The sequence below is a fragment of the Eurytemora carolleeae genome, unplaced genomic scaffold, assembly GCF_000591075.1.
Source record: "Eurytemora carolleeae unplaced genomic scaffold, Eaff_2.0 scaffold346, whole genome shotgun sequence".
Lineage (NCBI taxonomy): Eukaryota > Metazoa > Arthropoda > Copepoda > Calanoida > Temoridae > Eurytemora > Eurytemora carolleeae.
This window is the reverse complement of record NW_019396332.1, coordinates 265223-286235: the sequence shown is the minus strand read 5'-3', so window position 1 is coordinate 286235 and position 21013 is coordinate 265223. Positions and strand designations below refer to the sequence as shown.

Below are 21013 nucleotides of genomic sequence, written 5' to 3'. Positions count from 1 at the left end.
AATGATAATGATAATGATAATGATAATGATAATGATAATGATAATGATAATGATAAATGATATAAACATTATAATAATCATAATGATCATAAGATGTTTTATTAAAGGTTGGTTTGTCCTGGACTATATTTGCGATGTTCTCTATATAATCGGTAATTTGTTTCAAACAATAAATTAATTCTTAAAATAAAAAAGAATAATAACATAAATACAACGAAAAAGAATAACTAAAAACTTAAGACTATACTCTAAAAAGCTTGAGGTCTGATTTTTAGTGAGTTCTCTTTGGGGCAAAATATGGAGATGCCTTTTTTTCAAAAAACCCGAATTTAAATCCTCATTTAAAAAAAATAAAGATCTTAAACTTTAATGGTTGGAGTGATTATTTTAATTTTAGAAAGTAGAGAACGATGTAAGAGAAATTATTTACTTTTTTTCAAATATCGTTAAAAAAGTTTTAATTTGTATTTTGTTTATATCAACGAAAAATAAAAATGTATGAATGGTCACGGAGAAATAATAGAGATAGGAGAGGGAAAATGATAATTCATGCTTATGTTGAAAACCACAAAAAAAATGTTCAACTTATTTTTTTCTTTCTTGGATGCGCATACTGTCGCAAAATATTTTAATTATCTTTAATTCCTGTGCCCGGGATTTAGAAAACTTGGGAAAATACGGGTCGGGTCTTAAGCTGTCGCTGGGCCTTATTAACGCCTTGAGCTTTCAGATTCAAGCTGCATCTTATTTTCCACAGAAATGAGTTCATAAAACCGGTTTAATATTCTTTTTGGCGGATATCATGGTAGGAATTGACGCATTCCGGGTTTTTATGAGAACAAGACTCAACATTGAGCCTTATTCTCCACTAAAACCAACCAAGGTCGGTTTTATTTTAATTGGACCTAACTCTAGTCTAAGATCTTGCAGCTGTCAATCACGTGACACAAGCTGTCTTCAGAGTTGGGTCAAAGATTGGGTCTTAAAGTCATTACGTCTCGAGCCGAAGTTTTTAAATCGCGGGCTCTGGCCTCTTCGAAATTTTCGATTTTTTTGTTTCACTTATTTTTAACATTCAAATTTGGTGCAATCTCAAGAATATGCAAAAAAAAATACAAAAATCCTAATAATTAATAATAATATAATAATTAAATTGATTTACAGTATATCCTATGTATATTTACGGGATAAAAATTGAGTACATCAATATATTCCAATTATTACACATCTCTTAGGGCGCCAGTAAATATACATAGTAGAGACTAAAAATCATTATATACATACATTTATTGTATAATATTTATCCGTGTACATGAGGGGTATCTAGAGTAAAGTTTATTCTAGATCTATATATCCGTGAGGGGTATCTAGAGCAAGGTTTGATCTAGATATGTATATCCGCGTACATGAGGGGTATCTATAGTAAAGTTTAATCTAGATCTTTTTATCCGTGTACATAAGGGGTATTTAGAGTAAAGTTTATTCAAGATCTATTTATCCGTGTACATGAGGGGTATCTAGAGTAAAGTTTAATATAGATCTATTTATCCGTGTACATGAGGGGTATCTAGAGTAAAGTTTAATCTAGATCTATTCATCCGTGTACATGAGGGGTATCTAGAGTAAAGTTCAATCTAGATCTATTTATCCGTGTACATGAGTGGTATCTAGAGCAAGGTTTAATCTAGATTTATTTATCCGTTTATATAAGGGGTATCTAGAGTAAAGTTTATTCTAGATCTATTTATCCGTGTACATGAGGGGTATCCAGAGTAAAGTTTAATATAGATCTATTTATCGGTGTACATGAGGGGTATCTAGAGAAAAGTTTTATCTAGATCTATTTATCCGTGTACATGAGAGGTATCTAGAGTAAAGTTTAATCTAGATCTATTTATCCGTATACATGAGGGGTATCTATAGCAAGGTTTGTTCTAGATCTATTTATCCGTGTACATGAGGGGTACCTAGAGCAAGGTTTGATGGTCAAGGATCCAGTTCTACTGCGGAAAAATTACATCAAGGATCCATTTTTATCCTTTCTATTCTCAAATTCTGAAAAATAGTTTTTTTTCAAATTGTTCCTTTTTTATCTTTTCTTAACAATTCTTTTTATTCTAAGCCAGGTATTTAACCAATCAAAGTATTCTAACCCAGGTATTTAACCAATCAATGTATTCTAAACCAGATATTTACCCGATCAACGTATTCTAAACCAGGTATTTAACGGATCAAAGTATTCTAAACCAGGTATTTACCCGATTAAAGTATTCTAAACCAGGTATTTACCCGATCAAAGTATTCTAAACCTGGTATTTAACCAATTAGAGTATTCTAAACCAGGTATTTAACCGATTAAAGTATTCTAAACCAGGTATTTAACTGATTAAAGTATTCTAAACCAGGTATTTTACCGATCAAAGTATTCTAAACCAGGTATTTACCCGATCAGAGTATTCTAAACCAGATATTTAATGGATCAAAGTATTCTAAACCAGGTATTTAACGGATCAAAGTATTCTAAACCAGGTATTTACCCGATCAACGTATTCTAAACCAGGTATTTACCTGATCAAAGTATTCTAAACCAGGTGTTTACCCGATCAAAGTATTCTAAACAAGGTATTTACCCGATCAAAGTATTCTAAACCAGGTATTTAATTTCTATGAAAATGTAAAGGCCGAAGGATCATTTTAAATAACGCTTACAGTCCCCTTATCACTGAATTGAGAGTGTAAAATGTGGGTTTAAACTTTTATATTTTTATCTCATATTCTTTATTGTTCTCAATTGTATGTAATCCTGAAATCTAATCTGAACTAGCATAAACTTTTCCAGTCCTAGTGCATCAAAGCTTTGACATAAATACTGCACAAATATAACATTCAAAATACGATTATTTTGTTTCATTGAGAATAAATAGAAAAATTGTAAACAATGGAATATTTGATTAGAACCCATTTTTCATTATCGACATTATAAGCGTTCTACCAACAGATCTAGGGATATTATCTTTTACTTCAAATACATTTTGCTTGAAAGTAGGGTTTCCAGCGAATGAAAACTTTCGCGAAAAATGTAAAAAATACTTTTTCGCAATGCGAATATGGATTAAGCGAAAAAATGCAAAAACTATACGAAATTTCGAGTGAACAATTTTTGCAGCTGCAACAATGACTTGCGCAAAATAACTTCTCCGGAATTCTCTGCTCTGAAAGCTCAGCATTAGAAATTGTATTATATCATCATTAATAATTTATTTTCCTTTACTTTGATAAATGTTTTTCGCGAAATATTTGCATTTTTTTGGAAAATTTTCGCATTTTTTCGCAACATTTTACAATTTTGTATTTCGCAAATTCTCGAAAAAAAGATTTCTCATTTTTCTCGAGCAAACGGAATGCAGAAATGCAAAAATAAATGTCGAGAAATGATTTTTTCTTTTCGCTGAAAACCGTATTTATAAGTAACCTTTTGGGATTTTGTGTATCCAGCAGATAATTTCCAAGCTCTAGCCTTTTTTGAATCCAATCTTTCTTTTGGTTGACATGTGAGTAAATTCCAATCCGCGTAAATGGGGTTTGAATTCTGACTCAAATTTTAACAGAAGACTCCGGAAACGTCGAGATTGGATATACGGTTTAAAAAGTGGTTTAAAAAAAAGCTAAGTTATTATTCAGATTAATCCTTGGGAGGAGGGGGAGGTACGGTTTTTCAAAAACTGTTCAAAGGTGCTGCTTTTCCTTTGAAAAAATTTCATTGAAAGAACACAAAAATTCGAAATATTTTTGATTTTGGATCAAAAATTCTGCTGCTGATGACGAAAACATGATTTTAAAGCCATTGCAATATTTTTGTTGTTTTATAGATTTTTTTATTTTCAAGCTGAAACAATGTCTCATACATTTTCTAACCCGAAAAAGAATATCTTCGCCTGCGAATGCTTGAAAACAACAATTTTTCAGATTTAAAAACATTTCGAACGGTTTCGATAAAAATTCACCCTTTTTTCGACCTTCACTCGGGTGGGCAATAACATCTTCAGATCAGCTTAATATTCATAACTGCTGCCTACATCTCTTTACATGGTTTTCGGGCAATACTATACTTTGAATACTGTTTAAAATATGATAATATCTTCATGTTCTCCAGCCTACTTATTCCTCGGCACACAGTGTCATGAAACAGTTCCTTGCCCGGTCATCTTCAGACTAAACAGGTTTATTTTTCTAATATTTATCAGGGATTATTCAGGGATTTTTTAGGATAATTTAGGGATTTTTTAGGGATTATTCAGGGAATTTTTAGGATAATTTAGGGATTTTTTAGGGATTATTCAGGGATTTTTAGGATAATTTAGGGATTTTTTAGGGATTATTCAGGGAATTTTTAAGGATAATTTAGGAATTTTTCAGGGATTATTCGGGGATTTTTAAAGAATTATTTAAGGATTTTTCACGGAAATTTAAGGGATTTTTTCAGGGATTATTAAAAGGGTTTTTCAGGTATATTTTTAGGATTTTTCAGTGAATATTAAGGAAATGTTAGGGATTTTTAGTGGTTTGTCTTGCTTTTGTTTTTCAAAACAGTAATAACTTAACATATTTCTAAAATTACGCTTTTAAAAAAAACAGAGGAAAGTTAATCAGAATTTCATATTTCATTAATTCAAAATCAAAATTGTTAAAATGGAGTAGTACGTCTACAGGTCTAAATATCTACACCGAGTAGACAGTAAACTACTGAATGAGGATTTTGTTATATATATTTGTTCAAATTTATAATAATGTACAATATATCAATAGAATTATAATTGTTCAAATTTATAATAATGTTCAATATATCTATATCATCATAAACCAGTTACAAATTAGATTAAGAGGTTGCCACAAATATTTCCGCTTTCTTGTGGGGCTTCTGTAATTAACTTTGTAATGTGAACATTAATTAAATTCAATTAATTAAACGTAAGAAATCTATTGTATGATGAAAATATGCATTGAAAGGGCATTGAAAATGTTCCCATTCAATTAATATAATTTTTCATTTTAGTAATTCTTTTTTTTAAATATTCACTTCATTAATTTCCTATGGACTATACTTTACAATTGAATTTACGATCAAATAATTTCGTGGAATGATTTTAGTTTTTCATGAAAAAAAACTAAAAATATCAAAAACCTTTTGTCAAAAATAATTTTGATAAATTTTCATTAAATTTTGAATTTGCTTTTTTACACGCAGATCTGAGTTTCTAATCATCCTTTAAAAGAGATGTTTTTTCTCGACAATTCTACATAGTAACGTTCAGGATTCTACGTGGTATTGTTCAGGATTCTACATGTTTAGGGTTCTCCATGTTCAGGGTTCTACATGTTCAAAGTTATCAATGTTAAGGGTTCTCCATGTTCAAGGTTCTACATGTTCAGGGTTCTCCATGTTCAGGGTTCTACATGTTCAGGATTCTACATGTTTAGGATTATACATGTTTAGGGTTCTACATTCATGTTTAAGATTCTACATATTCAGGATTATACATGTTCAGGGTTCTACATGTTTAGGGTTCTACATGTTTAGGATTCTACATGTTCATGGTTCTACATGTTTAAGATTCTTCATGTTTAAGATTCTACATGTTTAAGATTCTACATCTTCAGGGTTCTGCATGTTCATGTTTCTCAATGTTTAGGGTCCTACGTCTGGATAGAATGTTTGAATTTTTCAATAAAACTGAAACAAGAACAAACTTCCCGAATGCATTTAGAATAACTAAGGTAATATATTGGAAGATGTAAAATTCAAATTACACCAATATGAATAAAGCTTTTGGGCAAAATATCCTTTTTTGCATACAATATAATCATTGTGTGAGCCTCATAAACATGGGAACTAAAAGAAGACTTAAATACAGTCGTTTAATTTAAATATATGATACATTTTTTAGATGGTATCAATTATGAGCATTTAACATTCTTTGTATCTTTAGCATTTTAGAATAAATCACATATTTCGTCAATTTTAATTTTAATTAATAATTTGAATTCTGGAAGAATTAATAATATCTCTTTTAATCCATGGCAAAAGTTAAGATATAAACACGAAATTTGTTTTGATCATAAACACGAATCTATCAGGTTCTGTCCTTATCCCAGCAAGCTGTGACTTTCGATCCCAATTTTATTTATTGAACACACATTTTGCCTTTTTCTGGGTATTGCGCACAAGCTGTCAGAGAGAATTTTTTTGCCTTGCTTCACAATTCAAACTTTTTGTTTCAGATAATTTACTATATTCTTATCCTTGTACATTGGAATGCTTGCTTCTTCTTCGCCATCAGGAATTTATTTTTACTATAGTCAAATGTCGGAACAAAGTTTATCAATTGTTTAAAACCTTTCATGTTTTAGAGAACTTGGTCTGGCAACAATTATTCTTAAGTTCTAGAATCTAGGGGACATCGTGTTTTATTAGTTCATGAAACTTAAGGGTTTAACATGCTCTTTAAAAAAAAATATTTACTTCTATAAATTTATATTGCACGTTTTATTAGGGCTGGGCGCGTTCCAACTTTTTACACCTGTTTCGTTAACGGTTAGTTCCAACCGTTTTTAGAATAAATCTCAGGTAGCCGTTTGTTTTAGAGGGTAAGAACGAAACTTTGTTTTGTCAACGTTATTTTCCGTTATTTTTAAAGTTACCATTAATTAACGATCTTAATTTTATTAACAGGGTTAACAGAAAATTTTCAACTATTATTACAGAATTAACAGTGTTGACGGCGCAAAGCAGAACAAAAACGAAATTCATCGTTTTAAAAAAAATTCCGTTTCGTTTTCAACTGCAATTTTTTTTCAAAAACGGCTAATCCGTTTCGTTATTAATTTAAGGTGTTTGCCATTCGTTAACAGACTCTTCTGTTTATTATCGAAAACCCATGTTCGTTAATGGAACTTTGCCCAGCCCTATATTTTATAAAATATCTTTTAAATAATCATTAATGGGACTGTAAACGTAATCTTAAGTAACCTTCCATGCAAAGAGGGTAATGCCCGATTTATAAGGGACTGACACTGTTTATCGAGTAGAGACTAGGAAGAGCTCTTACAGTCACTTACAGTTCCTTCAAGCAACTATACGGTTACTAGCGTCACTTACAGTTCCTTCAAGCAACTATACGGTTACTAGCGTCACTTACAGTTCCTTCAAGCAACTATACGGTTACTAGCGTCACTTACAGTTCCTTCAAGCAACTATACGGTTACTAGCGTCACTTACAGTTCCTTCAAGCAACTATATGGTTATTAGCGTCACTTACAGTTCCTTCAAGCAACTATACGGTTACTAACGTCACTTACAGTTGCTTCAAGCAACTATACGGTTACTAGTGTTACACAGTTCCTTCAAGCAACTATACGGTTACTAGCGTCACTTACAGTTCCTTCAAGCAACTATACGGTTACTAGCGTCACTTACAGTTCCTTCAAGCTATGCAATATAAGGAAGTGTGTACATCGTACATATAAGGGGATGGGGAAAAGGGTAGTTCCATTGAAATATGTTGAATTTAATTTTTTTGTGGAGATTTTAAAATCATTTATTTTGGTAGCGCAGATGTAGTTCAACCCAAAACAAATGATTTATGAAAAATAATGAATTTTTCAGTTTCTCTATTGGATTTGAGACTGATGGCTGGGTCTACCAGGGAAGAATATTTTATTTAATATTTTCATTAAAAATTTTCATTAACAATTCATTAAAAAAATATTAACAATTCATTTAAAATTCAGCAACAATGCATTACCAAATCATTAACAACTCATTAACAATTCATTAACAATTCATTAGCAATGTATTAAAATTCGTTAACAATTAATTAACAGTACATTAAAAATTCATTAACAATTCATTAACAGTACATAAAAATTTGTTTACAATTCATTAACAATTCGTTAACAATTCATTAACAATTCGTTAACAATTCATTAACAATTCATTAAAAATTCATTAACAATTCATTAACAATTCATGAACAATTCATGAACAATTTATGAACAATTCATTAAAAATTCACTAAAAATTCATTAAAAAATCAAAAAACAATTCATTAAAAATAAAAAGGACTGTAAGCGTATTTTCAAGAGACCATCTATGCAAAGATGGAAATGCCCAATTTACAACGGTTCCCTTGATAAAGAAAAGGGGAAGATAACGTCGTTTTTCTGGCTCGGGAAAAATGTTTCATTCTGATATTTCTAGAAATGCGCAAGTGACTCTTGCAGGGAAACCACAAATCAAAATCAAAATTTTAAAAAAAACATGGATCTCTAATTGATTCTGAACTAACAATAATATTAAATTAGACTAAAAAATGACGGAATTGTACGCGTAATTTGAATTAGGCGGTGTATTAAAGATTCGCAATTATGTGCCCTTTTACCTTGCCTCTGCTAGAGGTATTTTACAATAATAAACCAGGTTACCCACAAAGGATTCCTTTTGTTTCCTTTTGGTAATCTTGTTTTTTTCTGGAAAATTAAAAAATTGCCATTAAAGATTATGTCAAAAAAATCCAATAAATGTTTATATTGGTGAATTGTTTAAGGTCGTTATTAAAGCTTCATCCTTTATGGGTCACCCTGTATTGTTTATAAATGTTTTTCTTTTCATAAATAAAATTTCTCTATCTAGGGATCTGAGAACCTTCATGATCAATATATCTTTAGGTATGTAATATTTATTCATAATTACTATTGTTATTTCTTCCTATTTTTATAATTTTCTAGGATATTTCATAATGAAATTCCTGTAAAATATCTTAAACCAGGATTCCTAAAATATTCTATACCAGGGTTCCTAGGATATTCTACACGAGGGTTCCTAGAATATTCTATACCAGGGTTCCTAGAATATTCTATACCAGGGTTCCTAGAATATTCTAGGCCAGGGTTCCTAGAATATTCTATACTAGGGTTCCTAGAATATTCTATACCAGTATTACTAGAATATTCTATACCAGGGTTCCTAGGATATTCTATACCAGAATTCCTAGAATATTCTATACCAGGGTTCCTGGAATATTCTATGCCAGGGTTAATAGAATATTCTATGCCAGGGTTCCTAGAATATTCTATACCAGGGTTCCTAGAATACTCTATACCAGGGTTCCTAGAATATTCTATACCAGGGTTCCTAGTATATTCTATACCAGGGTTTCTAGAATTTTCTTTACCAGGGTTCCTAGAATGTTGTGTGCCAGGGTTCCTAGACAATTCTAAATCAGGGTTCCTAGAATATTCTTTACCAGAATTCCTAGACAATTCTAAACCAGGGTTCCTAGAATATTCTATACCAGGGTTTCTACACCAGGGTTCCTAGAATATTCTATACCAGGGTTCCTAGAATATTCTATACCAGGGTTCCTAGGATATTCTACACCAGGGTTCCTAGAATATTCTATACCAGGGTTCCTAGAATATTTTATACCAGGGTTCCTAGGATATTCTACACCAGGGTTCCTAGGATATTCTATACCAGGGCTCCTAGAATATTCTATGCCAGGGTTCCTAGAATATTCTATATCAGGGTTCTTAGAATATTCTATACCAGGGTTCCTAGTATATTCTATACCAGGGTTCCTAGGATATTTTCTATCAGGGTTTCTAGAATATTGTGTGCCAGGGTTTCTAGAATATTCTATACCAGGGTTCCTAGAATATTCTATACCAGGTTCCTAGAATATTCTATACCAGGGTTCCTAGTATATTCTATACCAGGGTTTCTAGCATGTTCTTTACCAGGGTTCCTAGAATATTGTATGCCAGGGTTTCTAGAATATTCTATACCAGGGTTCCTAGAATATTCTATACCAGGGTTCCTAGAATATTCTATACCAGGGTTCCTAGAATATTCTATACCAGGGTTTCTAGAATATTCTATACCAGGGTTCCTAGAATATTCTTTGTCAGGGTTCCTTGAATATTCTATACCAGGGTTCCTACAATATTCAATACCAGGGTTCCTAGAATATTCTATGCCAGGGTTCCTAGAATATTCTATACCAGGGTTACTAGAATATTCTATACCAGGGTTCCTAGAATATTCTATACCAGGGTTCCTAGAATATTCTATACCAGGGTTCCTAGAATATTCTATGCCAGGGTTCCTAGAATATTCTATACCAGGGTTCCTAGAATATTCTATACCAGGGTTTCCTAAAATATTCTAGATTCTAGGTAATAAAGCTATTTTGATCTTTTTATGTTTTTTTAAGCTTTTGGTGGTCAACCTTAACCCTGACTACTATTGGAGAGACAGCCCAACCAATTCAGGTGAATTATTTTTTCATTATCAAATCAAGCTAAACTAAATAGAATATCAAGTTAAACTAAATAGAATATCAAGCTAGACTAACTAGAATATCAAGCTAAACTAACTAGAATATCAAGTTAAACTAACTAGAATATCAAGATAAACTAAATAGAATATCAAGCTAAACTAACTAGAATATCAAGCTACACTAACTAGAATATCAAGCTAAACTAACTAGAATATCAAGCTACACTAACTAGAATATCAAGCTAAACTAACTATAATATCAAGTTAAACCAACTAGAATGTCAAGCTAAATTAACTAGAATATCAAGGCTAACTAGAATATCAAGGCTAAACTAACTTTAATATCAAGTTAACCTAACTAGAATATCAAGGCTAAACTAACTAGAATATCAAGCTAAACTAACTAGAATATCAAGTTAAACTGACTAGAATATCAAGTTAAACTAACTAGAATATCAAGCTACACTAACTAGAATATCAAGGCTAAACTAACTATAATATCAAGCTAAGTAACTAGAATATCAAGGCTAAACTAACTAGAATATTAAGCTAATTGACTAGAATATCAAGACTAAACTAACAAGAATATCAAGGCTACACTAACTAGAATATCAAGTTAATTAACTAGAATACCAAGTTAAATTAATTAGAATATCAAGCTAAACTAACTAGAATATAAAGTTAAACTGACTAGAATATCAAGCTAAACTCATTAGAATATCAAGTTAAACTAACTAGAATATCAAGTTAAACTGACTAGAATATCAAGTTAAACTAATTAGAATATCAAGCTAAACTAATTAGAATATCAAGATAAACTAACTAGAATATCAAGTTAAACTAATTAGAATATCAAGTTAAACTAATTAGAATATCAAGCTAAACTAACTAAAATATCAAGTTAAACTAATTAGAATATCAAGCTAAACTAACTAGAATATCAAGTTAAACTAATTAGAATATTAAGCTAAACTAACTAGAATATCAAGGCTAACTAGAATATCAAGTTAAACTGACTAGAATATCAAGTTAAACTGACTAGAATATCAAGGCTAACTAGAATATCAAGCTAAACTAACTAGAATATCAAGTTAAACTAATTAGAATATTAAGCTACACTAACTCGAATATCAAGTTAAACTAATTAGAATATCAAGATAAACTAAATAGAATATCAAGGCTAACTAGAATATCAAGTTAAAATAACTAGAATATCAAGTTAAACTAACTAGAATATCAAGCTAAACTAATTAGAATATCAAGATAAACTAAATAGAATATCAAGGCTAACTAGAATATCAAGTTAAACTAACTAGAATATCAAGTTAAACTAACTAGAATATCAAACTAAACTAATTGGAATAAGCTAAACTAACTAGAATATCAAGTTAAACTAACTAGAATATCAAGCTAAACTAATTAGAATATCAAGCTAAACTAACTAGAATATCAAGCTAAACTAACTAGAATATTAAGCTAAACTAACTAGAATATCAAGTTAAACTAACTAGAATTTCAAGTTAAACTAACTAGGATATCAAGTTAAACTAACTAGAATATCAAGCTAGACTAACTAGAATATCAAGCTCATGGTGGACATGGAATATATTCTTATCAAACTCAATTAAAAAAGATTTGTAACAAATCTCTGGACGCTCATATTTAAATTATAAATCCCAAGAAGTAATAATGAAACAAAAATTAATTAATTGTCAAATAAAAAATGATTTGTTTAGAACAACTGACGAGAAGTTATTATAAGATTTTAAAAAATGTGTTGTTTTTCAGAATAAATTCTCATGTGTTTATTATTTGTGTTCCAAAATAGAGCTCGATCATGTCTTAATTATTTGTGTTTCATGATAGTGCTCAAGTTTTTTTATTTGTGTTCCAGGATAGCGCTCATGTGTTTATTATTTGTGTTCCAGGATAGTGCTAATGTGTTATATATTTGTGTTCCAGGATAGCGCTCATGTGTTTGTTATTCTGGATTTCCTTGTCGGAGTTATAATATTCGCGACAATCGTTGGAAATATTGGGTCAATGATCACTAATATGAGTGCAGCCAGGTTTGTCTTTTTTATCTTATTTCTATTTCAACTTTTATTTGTTGCTCAATAATTCAGCATTTTCACTCCAATGAAACAATTATAAAAACTGTTTGTAATTTTGAGCATACGTAAAATTTTCCCCGGGGGGCATGTGAAGTCCCAAACAAAATTTGGGCCCTATCAGTTCAGCCGTTATGACATTTTTTTGGATACAAACGGACAAACAGACAGACAAGCAAAGTTTATATATAGATTATTATTATTATTATTACTTCATTGTTATCATTATTTTTATTTTTATTATTCTTAATACCAATATCTTGGTAACTTCGTGGTGTAAACCTTTTATAATGAACTCGGGGCTTATTTGATTTTAAAGAATTGATATTATAAAAGATTAAAGGTTTGGGGTTGAAAAGATAAAGGAAATTACAAATCAGAGTTTGTGGCAAAAACTTTGTTCCATTGTATAAGCTGGACTCATCCTACACTAAATTCTATCCATCTCATAAAGAAAAAAGGAGATGAAATGCATATATAGAAACTACGACCTTTTTTACTGGATGATCTGCTTATAAAATTTGTCATTTCTATATATGCAATATCATCACCTTTCTTCTCGATGAGATAGATATATAGTCAGCAATTCATAATGTTGTGAATGTCATAGTTTTTCCTTACTTACGTAAACGTTTAGTTAAATTTGTTGATGCTTTACTCTGACTCAAGGGTTGATAGAGCCTGGGAAAACTATGGGTACATTTGGAAATTAAGAAATTATACAGGATTTCCCAAACAAAACTTTGCAGTAGGGATATTGGGTACGGAGGGATCAATCTTCAAAATCAATGTGTTATTAAAAAGCTCTATTTTTCAGTTATATTAAAGTTTAACTTTTTTCTTTCTAAACCATACTTATTACGTTACAGTCACTCCCCAGAAATTATGGCAAATCTAAAGGACGTCCATATGACGTCATCAATTACCAACCTGACATCCATGTGTCGTCATCTTGTAGATTTTGGGGACATTGTTAACCAGTAAAAGGCACCCTTTTTAATATCCCGGCGACCTTTCTTTCGTCATTGAAATTACATCACTTTGGATGTCGAATATGCAAAATTTTGTAGAGTATTGTAAAATTTTACAAAATTACTTTGTAGAAGTTATGCTATATTACACTGTAATTTCGAGAAATTGAAGTTTTACTAATTATACGTGATTATTGTAAAAATTTTCAAAACTACATGGTAGAAATTATTCAAAATCACGTTGTAATTTTGAGAAATTGAAGTTCTGCTAATTAGGCGTGATTATTGCAAAATTTCGCAAAATTATTTTGTAGAAATTATGCGAAATTGTGCTAATTTTTCATAATCCCGTGAAATTACGTAAAATGAAAATAATTTTGTGTAACTGCGCGTAATTTCTCGTAAGTAAATAATCAATTACAGTGTAAACCCTAATTGAAGAAATTGAAAAACATGGTTTATTCAGAACCCAATACCCCTTCTGCAAATACTTTAATTTTTTATCAATGTCCACTGTCCAGGGATGAGTATCAGAGCAGACTAGACGCAATAAAGCAGTATCTTGTGTTCAGGAAGGTCGGGGATGAACTTGAAACACGGTGAATTCAATTCAACTTTTTTACATTGTTGTATTAAAATTTAGAACAACAAGGCTTTTTAGATCGCTTCGCGCATATCTTCTATTAAACTTTTAATTTTGGGTTTATCTGTGAGCATCCTCAGAATAAAAAAAAATTAATAGTTTGGATTTCATAATATTTTTTTGCGCATTTTCAAAATTTTACAAAATAAAAAACTTTTAAAAACAAATATTTAAAATTTTGCTCATTTATAAACCTTCCCTGGGGTCACGTCAGGTCCAACACAAAATTTGGGACCGATCGCCTCAGTTGTTTTGACGTTAATTGGATTCAAACAGACAAGCAAAGTATATATATGTACATACTAGGCTTTTGGGGCGCTTCACGCCCATTTTCTATGAAATTTTAGCAGTTTATGAGATAATTGTACTTAATTATATTTAAAGGCTTATAGGTTTCAAGTAAATAGGCTCTAAATTAATTAGTATTTAGCAAGTAGCATGAATTGATTTGAGGAGGGTAAGAAAAAAAGGTAGAATTTTGGTAGGATGATAAAATAGTTCAAATTCTGCAGGGTGATGAAATTGACAGTATTTGAAGGACGTTAAAACGGTAAAAATTTGGCAGGGTGCTAGAATAAATCAAATTTGGCAGGGTGATAGAATAAATCAAATTTGGCAGGGTGATAGAATGGTATCAAATTTGGCAGGGTGATAGAATAAATCAAATTTTGCAGGGTGATAGAATAAATCAAATTTTGCAGGGTGATAGAATAAATCAAATTTTACAGGGTGATAGAATAAATCAAATTTTAAAGGGTGATAAAATGGTTTGAATATCTATGGAACAATAAACAATCCCTTGATGAGGATCAGGTTATGGGAATGCTTCCTGACAAACTTAAGGTTAGAATGTTTCAAGAAATCAATAAATCAAACAATCATGAAATCAGTTAGTCAATAACTCAAGGAATTAATCAATCAATCAATCAAGGAATCAATCAATCAATCCTTGACAAAAAGAAATAAAGAAAATAATGTAACTTATAATACATAATACTTATAAAATAAGCCTTTCCTAGGATAATGTGAATAGTATTACAGTTGGCAGAATAAAAAATTGGCATCATTGTGCAGATAATTGATTAATTACTAAATGTTAACCAAACAATAAAAACTAATAAATCATTCAAATTTAACTTGCTAATTAATAATGAAATCTGTGTTTACTTTCCAAAGTTATTTTGCGATCACATCATATTTTTCAGGCAGAGATTGCAATGCATGTTCATTTAGAAACACTAAAGAAGGTTAAAATTTTCCAGGTAATAGATAACAATTTTGCAATTAACTATTTGATCTAATTAACATGTTAAAAACTATGTTAAAAAATGGCTACAGACAGCAGCAGAAAATCAATATTTGAATGAAATAATGTGAAATGAAATCTAATTAACCTTTTGCAACAAAAAGACGGTTTTTTCAAGTTTTTAATGATTTTTTCTGCCTTAAATATTTAAAAAAATTCTACTATAAGAAAATCAGACAAAATTGATTGTTAAGGATTAACCACAAAAGAGAAATTTTCAAAGCTGTGCAAAATATAATACCTAACTCGTCCTCTGATCTGAACAATTTATTTGAGATACACTTGAATACAATTGAAGAACACTTGAATATAATATATCTCTGATAATTGTTCAGGGAACAAATCTAAACTGAGTGCGTGGATCTGGGTTAATCAGATTGTAAACATTGCAGTACACTGATCTAAACAACATAGTAAAAAGAGCAACTACTATATTCATGATAAATATTTACTGTAATTGTAAAATGTATAATACCATAAAATTTGCGAATTATTAAAATTATGCAACTTTATTGGCTTTGGATAAACTAAAATTAAGTTTTAATTTCTCTGCCACCTAGGAATGTGAAAAAGGTTAGTCAAAAAGTTTGATTGAAGTAAATGAAAATAAATTGAAACTGTTAAATGCGTTGATTAAACAAATGTTAAAAATTTTGAATTTTTTGAAACTTTTGAATTAAATTTTTTTTTTCTCTTTACAATTTTTTTTTGAATTTTTGGAAACTTTTGAATTCCCTCCCTCTTTCAGGTTTATTGGTTGATTTAGTGCTGAAGCTGAAACTTGAAGTATTCTCACCTGGAGATTATGTTTGTAGGTATTCCAGGAGTATATACTCCAGTAGGTATTCCAGGAGTATATACTCCAGTAGGTATTCCAGGAGTATATACTCCAGTAGGTATTACAGGAGTATATATTCCTGTAGGTATTCCAGGAGTATATACTCCAGTAGGTATTCCAGGAGTTTATATTCCTGTTGGTATTCCAGGAGTAAATATATTCCTGTAGATATTCCAGAAGTATATATATTCCTGTAGATATTCCAGGAGTAAATATATTCCTGAAAGGTCCCAAGAGTATATATTCCTGTAGGTATTCTAGGAGTATATATTCCTGTTGGTATTACAGGAATATATATATTCCTGAAGGTATTCCAGGAGTATATATATTCCTGTAGGTATTCCAGGAGTATATTTTCCTGTAACCGGTTATTATTCCAGGAGTATATATATTCCTGAAGGTATTCCAGGAGTATATATTCCTGTAAGTATTCCAGGAGTACATATATTCCTGTAGGTATTCCAGGAGAATATATATTTTATTCAAAACCCCCCCCCCCCCCCCCATTTTGAAAACTATCTTTTACCACCACTTTATTTCTCCTGAGTGGAAAAAAAATAATTTTTGGAAAGAACCAAATCATTGAAATCATTAAATCAAATCAAAAAATGAATCAGTTATCCTCTGAAAAAGCTCAAAATATAGTAATAAAACTGCTGTTTTTTAACAAAAAGAAACAATCAAATCTTCAAATTTTCTAAATTAATTGATTGAAGAATGAAAATGTATGAGGAAACCTAGAAAACTTTTTTTATGTCAAACTTGTTTGCTTAAGTGATTTTTTAGTTTTGTGAAAGATGATATTCTTAGAATAATTGTTGTTTTAGGAAAGGAGATGTAGGCAAGGAAATGTATATAATCAAGGAAAGTCAAATTTTCTAAAAACACAAGATGTTTGTTCGGATTTAATTTTTTTAAATTTAGCCCAAGGACTCCCAACCCAGCCAAGTTAACCCTAAACAGGCTTGAGGTGGGGTGCATTTGGCACCCCGCCTGTAGTTTTTTGTCCTAGCACTCTCATTTTTGACACTTTCACCGTGAAATTTTGTGACTTTTAATGAAAGTAATTTAAAGGATTTTCTATTAAAAATATATTTCTTTAATATATAGGGTAGGGTACAGGGCGGGAAAAAAGTCCGGTCTGTGAAAAAAAATCTAAAATAGACCTATAACTTTTTTGTGACTAAAGCTACAGATCTNCTACTGATCAACTGATCTACTGATCAACTGATCTACTGATCAACTGATCTACTGATCAACTGATCTACTGATCAACTAATCAACAGAGGTTAATATCATCCTAATTGTAAGAAACACACAAAATTATAAATTTTTCTGATTACAAATTACCACATCACTCAAAAAGTAACATGATCCGAGCCAGTACAACATGTACTGCTTAGTGTATATGCGTTCAGCCGTACTGTCTAGTCTGGACTATCCAGTGTAAAGTCCACCCACCACGTTTTATGTAACAAAAGTAGCCTGACAAGATTACTCTGATATTAGCATACTCCGAACTAGTTCAAGGATTTACTTACACAGTTACGCAAACCAGCTTGTCTAGTGAACCCAGTGTTTAGTGGACCCAGCGTTTTATGCAACAAAGGAATTGAGTCTTTGTCACAAACTCTGCTTTTCTAAACCCTATATCTTTGGATTCAAATGTCGTTATAGACCTTAGATATTTCAAACTATGAATTCTGTTAGCTCAAATAATATAAGGTTGAAATATCAAAGATTTACGACATTGGGTTCCAAAGATATAGGGATTATAAATTCAGAGTTTGTGGCAAAAACTTAATTCCTGAGTGAGCTGGGTACACAAGGGTTACTCCCTTAAAATAATAAGATTTATTGGACATAGGTTATTAATGGATGAAGGTATAGTCTAGGGAACGGTTGTTTAAGGAGAATCTATGAAAGGTTTCCAATTGAGAGGATTTATCTGTCTCCCACAGGGTTTTGCTTAATTGGGGGGAATAATTGTTCAACGACTGTTCAAACCTATAAATAGAATAGTCCACTGTATATTGATTAATGGATAATTCTCATACTTGGAGGGATGTTCCTCGAAATTTCAAAGGACCTTCCATGCAAAATAAAAAGAGGGGTATGTCTAATTGGTGTTAGACCATTTCCCCAGTCACAACTTCCACAACAGCAATTTCCTTAGCAGCTAATTTCCCCAACACTAACTTCCCCAGTCACTAATTTCCCCAACAGCAACTTCCCCAACCGCTAATTTCCCCAACACTAACTTCCCCAGTAACTAATTTTCCCTACAGCAACTTCCCCAACACCAATTTCCCCATGCAGTAAAATTCTTAATTTCCCCAACAGCAACTTCACTTCACAACGGCTGTTGCTACACATTTTGAATGTTTCCTTTTCCCCACACAGTTCCAGAATGATTTAGATTTGTCCCTTGACATTGATTGCAGGTTGTACTCATACTTATTGGGATCCACCAGAACATTTCTCTTCTTCGAGGACAGTGTATAAACTGCCAACATTGTCGACTCTAATCCAAATGATTTTTCACATTCAAAAAGTTGCGAATTTTTTTACCTTAAAATTGCGCATTTGTTCATTGGAATAATGTTAAAAACGGAAATATTTGATATTTTACTGCATGGGGAAATAGTTTTTGTGAAAATTGCTGTTTTACTGCATGGGGAAATTGTTGTTGGGGAAGTTGCTGTTGTGGAAATTAGTGGTTGGGAAATTATTGTTGGGGAAAATGTCTCGGGGAAGTTGTGACTAGGGAAATTGCGCTGGGGATCTAACCTAACACCGTCTAATTCACAATGGTCCCCATTAAATCATTGTCTAAATGTGGAATACGACCACAAACATTAAATTAAACAAATTACGATTTTTTGGCTAAAAACAAGAAACTAGTGAAAATTTTCTAAAATAAAACTTAAATTGAAAAGTAATGATTAAAAAAAAATCTTTTAGAATAATGTAAAAATTCCCCAAATTATTCACAAAGAATATATGCATCAATGCTTTCTATTGCTTCAAAACGGCCTAAAAAGCATTATAAAAGTATTTTTGACAACTTTTAGATTTATGTAATAAAAAGTTAACTCAAATATCTGAACAATAAAATAAAAACTAACAAAACAACTTAATCGGATTAAATGCTTAAATTCAGCAAAATAAAAACGTGCAAATGTAATTTTTCGTAAATCTCTGAATACATTGAATCTATTTTGAATCTATTGTTAATTGAAAATCCATTAAGTTCATTCAATCTATTGTCTAAAAAGTAATATTTGTTAGGTGTTTGCTACGCTTGGAGACGGAGTTGTGTTTGGTGAACTCTCAATTCTAAATGTTCCTGGAAGTAAGGTAGGATGAGCAGGGGGGAAGGCAGGCGGCCATAAGCGACAACATGTTTCCCTTTCATGCCAAATATTTGCAATTTTCTTGTTAAATAGTGCAAATTTTTGGTTATGGGCATTGATTGAACAAAAAACAGCTCATTCAGTAATTAGCAATTTAAAAAAAAACAGAGATCGTTAGAAAAGGTCAATTTTCCTATTTTTTCAATGTATTTTGATTGCGAAAAATGAAAGGGGTATAGGCTTACGGCGAAAAAAATAAGTGCTTTTGATCGCTACTAATCTTACTTCTATCTGCTGCGTCTATAAGGAGAAAATTGTTAAAAACGACTCATACCGTAAAACCTAACATTTAACTCATAAAATAATCAATTTAATTCCAAACAAATAATTCAGATATTACAAACAATAGTCTTCGATTATTTTTAGACGCATTCATACACAGTTAATATTTCATAATAATTTTGATTTTTTTTTTAATAATATTTCACTTTCTGAAGTAAGTCAGATCATGAAAAATGAAAAAAATATTATGAAATATCAACTATATACGAGTGCGTCGAAAAATTTTCGATGGCTATTGTTTGTAATATCTGAATGATTTGTTTCGAAGTAAATTGATTTGTTTACAATCCGAGTTGAATGTTGCAACTTTCTGAATTTGTATGGACGCTATGTTCTTTGATATGAGTCGTTTTTAAGAATTTTCTCCTTTTAGACGCAACAGATAGAAAATAAGATTAGTTGCGATCAAAAGCGCTTATTTTTTGCTGTAAGCCTATAACCCCTTTTTTATTTTTCGCGAACACTCCCTTTAAGTGACAAATTCAATCAAAATTAACTTGAAACCTCATTTTTAGATGCTTAGTATTAAACTTTAATTTAATCAACCAGTCCATTGCAAGAACTGAGTGGGGCTACAAGGCCTAAGCATAGTTTAAGCCCGTTCATGCAGACCAGTTCAAGTACATATGTCCCTTGAGGTCACTGTCACATTGGGGCTAACTTCATTTACAAATTAAACAATTTTAAACAGTTTTTTTATAATCTAAAATTTAGATACTTGTTGTTTAACTTAAAATTTAAATTTTTCTATATTTAACATTAAATTCATTCATAGTTCTCTGAGAAATTGTTTTTAACTTTTCTGAAAGGAATAATCTTAGATTAAAAAACAAATATGAGGGGCCACCAGTTCATTTGTTAAAACTTTCTCTTTTATAGAATACAAATACCCTGAAATTGATGACGCTTTGCACCTCTTTAGAAACTACTACCTTGTCTGATCATTTGTCCCAGTGTCAAAAAAAGAAAAAGAAAAAAAATTCTTTTGCGCAAGGCGCATCATTTCTAATAAAATTTGTCTAATTACCCAGCAAGAACCGGAGCGTCGTGGACAGTGTCCAGTCAAGGACGTCCTAAAGCATCCTCGGAGACCCTCAATTTTCTAAAATA

General features: G+C 31.0%; 1 protein-coding gene across 1 annotated transcript in view; it reads left to right on the top strand.

The window, feature by feature from the left end:
• The first annotated feature begins 111 nt into the window (after window positions 1–111).
• Window positions 112–21013, top strand: part of LOC111701113 (cyclic nucleotide-gated cation channel alpha-3) — a 22117-nt gene continuing 1215 nt past the window's right edge. Inside the window, exons 1-16 of the mRNA XM_023472266.1 lie at window positions 112–152; window positions 1939–2024; window positions 2956–3004; window positions 4154–4220; window positions 5691–5775; window positions 6280–6338; window positions 7664–7703; window positions 8690–8724; window positions 10272–10329; window positions 12299–12405; window positions 13940–14017; window positions 14817–14904; window positions 15267–15323; window positions 15928–15940; window positions 16116–16182; window positions 19497–19565. Of these exons, the coding sequence (XP_023328034.1) occupies window positions 1983–2024; window positions 2956–3004; window positions 4154–4220; window positions 5691–5775; window positions 6280–6338; window positions 7664–7703; window positions 8690–8724; window positions 10272–10329; window positions 12299–12405; window positions 13940–14017; window positions 14817–14904; window positions 15267–15323; window positions 15928–15940; window positions 16116–16182; window positions 19497–19548 (897 nt within the window). The 5' untranslated portion in view covers window positions 112–152; window positions 1939–1982 and the 3' untranslated portion in view covers window positions 19549–19565. The remainder of the gene's footprint in view (window positions 153–1938; window positions 2025–2955; window positions 3005–4153; window positions 4221–5690; window positions 5776–6279; window positions 6339–7663; window positions 7704–8689; window positions 8725–10271; window positions 10330–12298; window positions 12406–13939; window positions 14018–14816; window positions 14905–15266; window positions 15324–15927; window positions 15941–16115; window positions 16183–19496; window positions 19566–21013) is intronic.